This window comes from Gastrolobium bilobum, unplaced genomic scaffold (genome assembly GCF_033153095.1).
Source record: "Gastrolobium bilobum isolate Gb01-03AN ecotype WA unplaced genomic scaffold, APGP_CSIRO_Gbil_v1 utg21470, whole genome shotgun sequence".
Taxonomy (NCBI): Eukaryota; Viridiplantae; Streptophyta; class Magnoliopsida; order Fabales; family Fabaceae; genus Gastrolobium; species Gastrolobium bilobum.
The window spans coordinates 3954-13345 of record NW_026896317.1 but is presented as its reverse complement, the minus strand read 5'-3'; the positions used below and the strand labels follow the sequence as shown (position 1 = coordinate 13345).

General features: G+C 33.5%; 1 protein-coding gene across 1 annotated transcript; it reads left to right on the top strand.

The window, feature by feature from the left end:
* Positions 1–4099: 4099 nt before the first annotated feature.
* Positions 4100–6464, top strand: LOC133298938 (cationic peroxidase 1-like). Its single transcript, XM_061498329.1, has 4 exons — positions 4100–4312; positions 5178–5369; positions 5739–5904; positions 6079–6464. The coding sequence occupies exons 1-4, from the start codon at positions 4100–4102 to the stop codon at positions 6462–6464; spliced, it is 957 nt and encodes a 318-aa protein (XP_061354313.1).
* The last annotated feature ends 2928 nt before the right edge of the window (positions 6465–9392 follow it).

The window sequence follows — 9392 nt, the reverse complement described above, 5'->3', positions numbered from 1 at the left end:
TTTCGCTTACGAGTTAATGTTTGGGAAAAGGGAGAAGGTTTTTTTTTTTTTTTTAAAAAAAAACAGTTAAGGGAAAAGTTTAAACCGTTTGTTATGCAATTTTTTGGTTCGAATATATATGAATGATATAAAAATAAATATAAACGAAGGATCCAAATTATTGGGATATAAATATCTTGATATCCTAGTATACAGTAGCATTGTAGTTGGTAATCTTGCATTCTTGCATATATTATTCCCAATTCTACTGCTTCCTTGCGAATTTTGCCTAATGTATGTATCAAAGGGGGAAGGTAAGAATCAATATTACCCCTTATCCAAAAGAGAGTCTAACGCTAGATGGTGTATATGCTGCTAAATGCTACTTAAGTGCTAATTAATTGGTTACGTTTATGTCCATCTCTTGGTTTAGAATTGATTTAATGGTGCAATTTTCACCTGCTCAGTTCGTCTCACAAACCATATTTAAACACACTTCGTTTACTTTTGGAATTTTTTTTTTTTTTTTTGGATAACTAAAAAGAGGTGCAACACGAGATGGAATTTTTATTATTATCATCATTTTGTGATGTAGACAGCAGACACTTAGAAGTCGTATTTGAAACATTTGGAACGTTATGAGGTTCGGCGGATTTAGAGAACTTGGTTTCCAAGTTTCTCAAGTAATTTTGTTGACTAGTTAAGATTCCTTTTATCGCATGTTCACACTCCAAACTTCCCAAATTAATATCAAATAAAAGGCATCACGGCCCTTTTATTAATTAGAAAACAAATGTGATGCCATTTGATCATATGATATATGAATAGATTTTAAGACTAATATAAAACTTTTAATTGGCAGCGCAGTTTATGTTCTATATATACGTGTGCGTGGGTAGTATGAAATAATGAAGGGAAAACTATTTTGTGCATTGTGTCGTTTTAATTTTTTTATTCTATGTATTTTTCGTAGTACATAATATGAAAAGTTTTTTTTTTCTCTCCTCAGTCACATCAGCTGACATGAAAAATAAAATAAAAAAGTAATTTTTCATGTATAACTATATACTACCGGGAGTATATAGAGTAAAAAAATTAAAAAGACACAATTTACATTCTTTAAAATGATAGACACTGAACCCAATAATAAAATACAAAATTTCTATACAGACAAATATCTGCGAGAGATGAAAAGAAAAAAAGAAAAAGAGAAAGAGAGAGTGAGACAGTAGTAAATTCCTGGATTAAATGTGGATTATTAACAAGAAACAATATATAGTGACGTACTGCACATAAAATATTGTTCAATATTTACATATTATTTATATATCCCTATTTTTTAATATTAAAATCACATAGACTTAACTCAGGAATTTCTATGTGCGAAGTCCACATTTGAGTAAAGATCCTCAAGTCCTTCAAAAATATAAAAAGGAAAATTTTCTTTTAAGTCCTAGTGCTGCTTTGATTCCTAATTCATAGAAAACGAAAACATTACCCAATTTATTAACGCACTACATATTTTCAACTTAAAAACACCAGATACTCGTAGCATTTTAATAATCAGTTATATAATTTTGATTCGTCAAATATATATATATATATATATATATATATATATATATATATGTGTGTGTGTGTGCATTTTGAAAGTTCTAACATATACTGAAATACGGAATATGATAGATCATATATACTTCCCGTCATTGCTTTTGCTGTTGTTCTGAAAACTTATACAACTGGTGCGAAATTCTTTTGAGAGCCTTCTAAACTCTTCTCTACAATCCAGATGATGTGTAGCCCCTACCATAGAGTGAGCTCAGGAATTCATAAAGCTGAAGATGCATTTTTTTGTAAACTCCTCCATCATAAAGTTCGTTCTAATATGCACTGAAAATGGGTTCAGTTGATGAGTTCGTTCAAATATGCACTAAAAATGAGCTCAGTTGATGGCAAACTAAAAACAAAAAATAGTTAATGATTGCAAACCAGAACCAAAATTAGATGAATCATTACAATAAGTGAGCAATTTGTGGACGACATAAATGGACCATATAGGCGACATAGCATTTTTACTAACACATTTGTGACAGCTTTGGTGAGTCAAAATTCATATTACTTCTCAAAACTAAAGTTAAAATTAATGGCTTCTTTATCAATATATGTCATGCACAGAATCCTTAGGTTATAAGAGATGCTATACTAAAAATCTCATTTAAGAAAAAGAGAATTGATATGGAATAATAGTAATATCAAGACCCAAATTAAAAGCCTTCATCACTAAGAAAGATGAAAGTCAACAAAGGCTACTACCACTTCTTTATCTCTTAAAACCTATTTCAGCAAAAGCTCCTCAATATTAAAGGTCATATGACAGCAAGCTACTTCTTCTACATACTTTACAGCCAAGAAAACTCAGCCACCCACAAGAATCAATAAGGAGAAATCTTTGCCTTCACCATGAAGAAAGGTATCTCGCAAGCTGGTCATCTCTCCACTATAAATACATATGTGTTAACCCAAGGTATACATCTTCTTCTACATAATTAAAACCTGCTTGAACCATATCTGACTTGAGCGTCGGAGCATCTTGCAAGTACACCCCATCTTGTTCCATTCAAAACCCATGAGTTAAAGCTGTTCCAACTGCAAGATGCTTTGAACCCAAGGCGGTTCCAAACCATTTGTGTAGAGGAAGATCACATGATCAAGTCAATTGTAAAACGATCAGGAATTAATATCATATGTAGCCTTGGTACGAAGGTTCAAAACCAAACCTAACATGACACTGAATCATATATACCATGAAAGTAAATTACCTAATACAACTTATAACCTAATCCAGCACTGGGCCATAAAAGTCCAACCGTAAGAAAGAGGAGGGAAAAAGTGAAAGAATATTTGACTAAAACTCAAAGTTGGTAGGATTTATAATTACTATTCATTGGTGAAGATTAGGCTCTCATACGAGTGTGCTGTACCGAACTAGCTTCTCGAGATAATGGAGTTCCAAAAGTGTATTTGTCAAAGCACAGAACCAAATGTGTATAAGAAAAGTAAAATAGAGCTAATACGATGTATCAGCGATGCTCCACCACATACATATAAATTCGGTATTGTTTTCCTTCTGTCAAATATTTTGCTCCATTTATCTTTTTTCTTATTAAAAAGGTAATTACATTTCTTTCTTTTGACATACGTACACCATCCTTTTTAAGAGATAAAATGTATTATTATTTAAGAACAATTTTGACTACCTCTGCTTACCTTACTGAGAAGTTTTTTACATCGAAATAGATTAAGATATAGGACATTTTTTCTTATGAAATAAGAGTATAATTTTTAAAAATAGAAGAGACAAACAATAATGTAATTGAGAATATCATAATCAAGGAAAGTATATTTTACCCAATTTAAAATAATCAGGTGTATAAAAATTTAGAGAAAAAAATATCTAACGTTGCTTTAGAAAATTTTATCTAATGTTCACTTAAATGATGTCGTTTTAGTGTTGAAAAAATAAAAAAATAAAATGATAAATGTAACACTCCGTTCTAGAACTGGTAGATTAAATTACGGTCTTATTAATAAAGGAAATGAGCACCATTTTAAAAAGAAAAATTTATCTGTATTCTTAATTGAACCAATGAATCAATGTGATTGTAACTGCGTTTAATATCAAACCGGTTATAGAACAGGGTGTTACAATAAAGATTATTATAACCTTGTTTGCAAAAAAAAGATTATTATAACCCTGAAATAAATTAAAATTACAAATATACAATAATTTCTGTCCTAAAACGACATCGTTTCGGTGAACATTATATAAAGTGATCTAAAGTAACTTTATAAAAAACGAACCCAAAAATTTAATTACGTAACTAAGTGAAATTCTCCCCACTTCTATAAAAGTAATGATGAGCATAGTAGTGTCTTTCCTTTTCTGGATGGACTACAAGTTGAACATAACCATAGAGAATCGCTCCATGTCGGGTCCAACATGGAGGGCTCATGCCTCACTATAAATAAAGTTTGAGGAGCAGTGTTTCCTTCACAAGTGCATTGTTAACTACTTGACTTACTTCACAGTGCTGGTGAACTCTCGTGTTTAACATAGACAATGGCTTTTCACTTATGTGGTCACATATATTGCTTCTCCATTTTGTTTTCCCTGTTTGCCATAGCCTCTCCTCAGCTAACTTCAGATTGCTATGAAACAACATGCCCCCAATCCCTCTCTATCATCAGATCCGCAGTGATCAGTGCAGTTTCCAAAGAGCATCGCATGGGGGCATCCTTGCTCCGTCTTCATTTCCATGATTGCTTTGTCAATGCACGCTTCTCTTCCTTCCTTCATCTCTCTCATTTTCAATCTCATGCATAAATTAATAAATAAACATTTTTATCAGAACTTCTTTTTTCATAAACTATATTTTAGGGAAAGAAGTATTATTTAAAAGGACACAAGTGTCTTTTAGATGACCGGTCATACTTTGTGTAAATCTAAAAAGTTTTTTTTTTCTCTCCTCAGTCACATTGCTGCTGTGTAAAGTGAAAAAAAGCAACTTTTCAGAGTTACACAGAGTATGACCGGTCATACTCTGTGTAAGTCACTAAAAGGACACAACTTGTGTCTTTTTAAATGATACACACTAAACTCATCATTTTAACAGTCTCATATGTGGGTCATTTATACTTACTACCATTTTAGGCTTACCATTCTTATCATCTGTTACCGTTGGATCAATTTGGCTTACCACTCTTATTATCTGTTTGGTTATCGTTGGATCAATATCAAATCAATATTTGAAAAAGAGAAAAAATAAACTACCGTTGATTTCAAATTGATCCAACGATAATCAAACAGGTAATAAGAGTGGTAAGGCTAAAATGATGATAAGTATAATTTTTCCCTATATATATTAATTGCATTATTTTCGGGTCTAACCTGACATGCATTTGAATGTATTTTTACGCATTCCTATGGATCTTTGAATTGTTTTGGCTATTCAAGGGGATGCTTAAACTCCCAAAAAAATGAGCTTAAACTTCTACATGAGCTAAAAATATTTCTTTACATCTTATATAGCTAGCTAGCATGCATTTCAATGCACTTAGAAGCATCAAGGAAAGAAAAGAAAAAAAACTATTGTATCTTTGTTGATTGTTAATTTGTACTCACGGATACAACTTTGTAGGGATGTGATGCATCTGTTCTATTAGATGACACTTCGACCTTTACTGGAGAGAAGTCAGCTGGTGCAAATGTGAATTCTCTTAGAGGTTTTGATGTAATTGATGACATTAAAACTAAAGTGGAGGCTGCTTGTCCTGGAGTTGTTTCTTGTGCAGATATTCTAGCTATTGCTGCCCGTGATTCCGTTGCTGCAGTAAGTTTAATACCATAATAAATATGAACAGATAAAATCCAAAATAATAAACAAGATAATATTATAATGATATGTATATTTGTTAGCTTAAAAAGTTACACTAATCTTATAGAACATGTCTCCTGTATTCTATAGAACAGAAACAACTTTTAGATATAAGATGTTGAGAGAACTGTTGTCTTATGTTGAAATTTTGATGCAGAAAATTCATATCTTAAATATAGATAAAATAATTTCATATTCTTTTTTCTGTAAATAATATGATAAGTAATAAATACAATTTTTATGACTTAACTTATACCTACCTCAGCCACGCCTTCCTTAATTTATAACTTCAATTGAGTGGTATATTTGTTCTTCATATCTCAGTTGGGAGGTCCATCATGGAATGTTGGGTTAGGCAGAAGAGATTCAACCACAGCAAGTAAAGATGCTGCCACTAAGGATATCCCATCCCCACTAATGGATCTTAGTGCCCTTATATCTGCTTTTGCAAATAAGGGGTTTAACACCAAGGAGATGGTTGCACTCTCAGGTAACTTAGAACTACATTAAAAGATCTCACCAAATTAACTACTCAATTATTTTAACTGGTCTCTGGCTAATTAATTTAACTATGTACCCTCATATAGGTAAGATCATGTCAACATTAACACAGGTGAATCTTGTGTTATCTTAATTTTTTTCTCTTTCAAATTTTCATGTATAGGTGCTCACACAACAGGGCAAGCCAAATGTCAGTTTTTCCGAGGCAGGATTTATAATGAAACCATCATTGAGTCAAATTTTGCAACATCACTAAAGTCAAACTGTCCAAGCACTGGTGGTGACAGCAACCTTTCCCCACTTGATGTCACAACCAGTGTTATATTCGACAATGCTTATTTCACGAATCTAGTTAAACAAAAAGGACTTCTACATTCAGATCAGCAGTTATTCAGTGGTGGTTCTACGGACTCTATGGTCACTACCTATAGCAACAACCCTCAAAGTTTCTATGCAGACTTTGCTAGTGCTATGGTGAAAATGGGAAACCTTAGCCCTTTAACAGGGAAAAGTGGCGAGATTCGTTCTAACTGTCACAAAGCTAACTAAAAGTTAGAAAATAAGATGAGCAAAACATGCTCATTTAGTCACAATACTGTTTCATGTATTATGGTATTTCCTAGTGTGTTTAGTGATAATGATCTAAGAATCTGAAGTATAAAGTGTTGTGGTCAGAAGGAAGCTCCAGTTCCCTCAAAAAAATGAGGGAAATAAAGGAAACTAGTAGATTGAAATACTGTGGTTCGATATAGTCTTGTATTAGCTTTAACAAGCAGAAGTTTACAACTGCATATTTATATACAATTATTATTTGTATTACCTTAAATAGTGCATTATTCGTGCCTCAACATTATAACGCATTAAAAAAATAAAATAAAATTGGTAAGACAATCACACGAATTAATGGGGGGGAAAATGGTGCAAGAACATGTGGTTACTAATAATTTATATCAACACATGAAGCAGTACTGCTTTTGCCAGCAGTTTCTAAATTGTTCGTTTGTTACTCTCCTAATCCTATCAATATTTGGCAGAAGGATATCTTCTTCTAATAAAGTCAGGGGTCTAAACAAGCAAAACTGGTCCATTATAATTGAATGTTGCATGCATGTAGAGTTGGCCAAGTAAGCTATTGTATGACCTTATCTTTATAATTGAGACTTCGTATCAAGTGCCTTGGTGAATTGAGAAAACGCATAAAGGAGAAAGTCAAAAGCCTTGCAAAAGTGCAGAGTATTAAGCACAGAGCAAATAGTCTAATTATTAAACAGTGCAGCAACATGAGAGCTCTGTCCTTTATTACCTCTGTTCTGTGGGGATGATAGAGATGTTTAGTCCTAGCCTAGTAGATCGACATTGGATCGAGTTCCCTCTCTAAGATATTTATGAAGTAAATACCTTAAGACGACGGATCACTGTATATAATTGATAACTACGTTAGACAAAGCGATAGTGTGTGTACAATGACAATATATCTGTTCGAGAGAGATTAGGTTATACCTATATGCTTTACCTTCTATTTATAGAATTTTACATGTGGGTATATTGTAACGCCTGACAACTTCCAAAGATGTCCCCACACACTAACACGAGACTTTTCAGCGTGCTTTGTCCTCACTCGCACACTTCTCAAAAAAACTTCTTGTAACGTCCGGCCGCTTCAAGAATCAACGACTATCCCCACATACTAACACGAGACTTTTCAGTGTACTTTTTCCTCACTCGCACACTTCCCGCGAAAACTTCCCAGGAGGTCACCCATCCCAGAATTGCTCCAAGTCAAGCACGCTTAACTATGGAGTTCTTCCGTTCCAGGGTACCGAAAAAAAGATGTATCTTGTTAGTATAGGTAGTCCCAATTAATTCTTATAAGCTATCTCAAGCTGTGTAGTCTCATACCTGCACAGTCTTTGGAATCCCTCTCTTTCGGGTGTCGATTCGAGTCATTCATGCATGTAACCCCCCGCTGGAAGCCTGTCAGAAGCTGCTCCTTGTCCATGCCCTTTCGCACCGGCAATCACTCCCCGCCCTCGTCAGCGCTCGGGATGTTACACTTCTCAGGAGGTCACCCATCCCAGAATTACTCCAAGTCAAGCACGCTTAACTGTGGATTTCTTCCGTTCCGGGCTACCGAAAAGCAGATGCATCTTGTTAGTATAGGTAGTACCAATTAATTCTTATAAGTCATTCCCAACTGTACTGTCCTATACCAGCTCAGTCTCTGGAATCCCTCTCTTTCGGGTGTTGATTTGATTCATTCATGTACCCCCGTCGCTGGAAGCCTGCCAGGAGCCGCTCCTTGTCCATACCCTTTCGCACCGGCGATCACTCCTCGTCCTCGTCAACGCCCGGGATATTACATATATGAATTCTGGGCCTTCTATTTATAAACCCAAATGTCTTCTTGCAATTGTTCTTTGTTGAGCCTTTAGATATATGAGTCTTGCGTAGGTCTATAACAAGCTCAAAATTATGTTCTGTCCCAAAAAGCTAAAGAATATATTCCTTATACTTCGTTCATTTGATTTGAACAGTTTAAATCAGTGGCGAAGCGAGCAAAAAATGTTAGCCCATGCCAAAAAATTTAGCCTATGACATCCTTTTATTTTAGTTTCTACCCATGCCAAATTCCGAAAAGTTAAAAACTATAGCTAGTCCCAATATGACTCCGCCAGCTTCTGAAAATGTAAGCAAAATATCTAATGAAGAGTTCAGGCAAATTACACGTTATAATTACGAGAAATGTTTTTCTTATGTTATTGGAGATAGTTATCTTATGTTAGTGAAATAAAATTATAAGAGAGACCCACAAATAATTGGAGAGAAAAAAATAGAGGTGGGACCCACCTTTGCTTTATCAGGCAAAATAATTAAAATATTACTATTTCAATAAATAATTACGAATACACAGCTGTTTCGAAACTATTTACGGATCTATTGCACTTATTCACGTCCAAATTAGGCGTGACTCCTAAGGCATTCACGCCTAATTTAATATAAAAAATAAATAAAGATTTGGTTTGTGATTTAAATTAAAAAAATTAAAAAATTATTATTATAAGGAAAACAAAATAAAGATTTGATTGTGATTTAAATTCAAAAACCAATTTGAAAGATCTATATTAATAAAGGAAATAATTAAATAAATATTCTAAATCTTTAAGGAAGAAAAATTTTATTTTTGAAAACCATTCATAAGCTTCCAACGAATCCAGCCATAAAGACTCAACCTTTGTTTTGTATCACGGACTTTTCCAAACTTTAGATGGACTAATCTACTTTGGTGCTATCTCTATATTACTATTTTTGCAAATTTAAACTTTATGAGAGATAAAATAGATCAAATGAGATGTCATTGCGTAGATATCAAAAAGTTATGTGGAATCAAAAAAAGAATTACGTGATTTGGATACCCGAGTTAAAAGTTATGGCCTTATGAAGTTTTACGGTTAAACTATTAATTTTTTGTGTCACGTG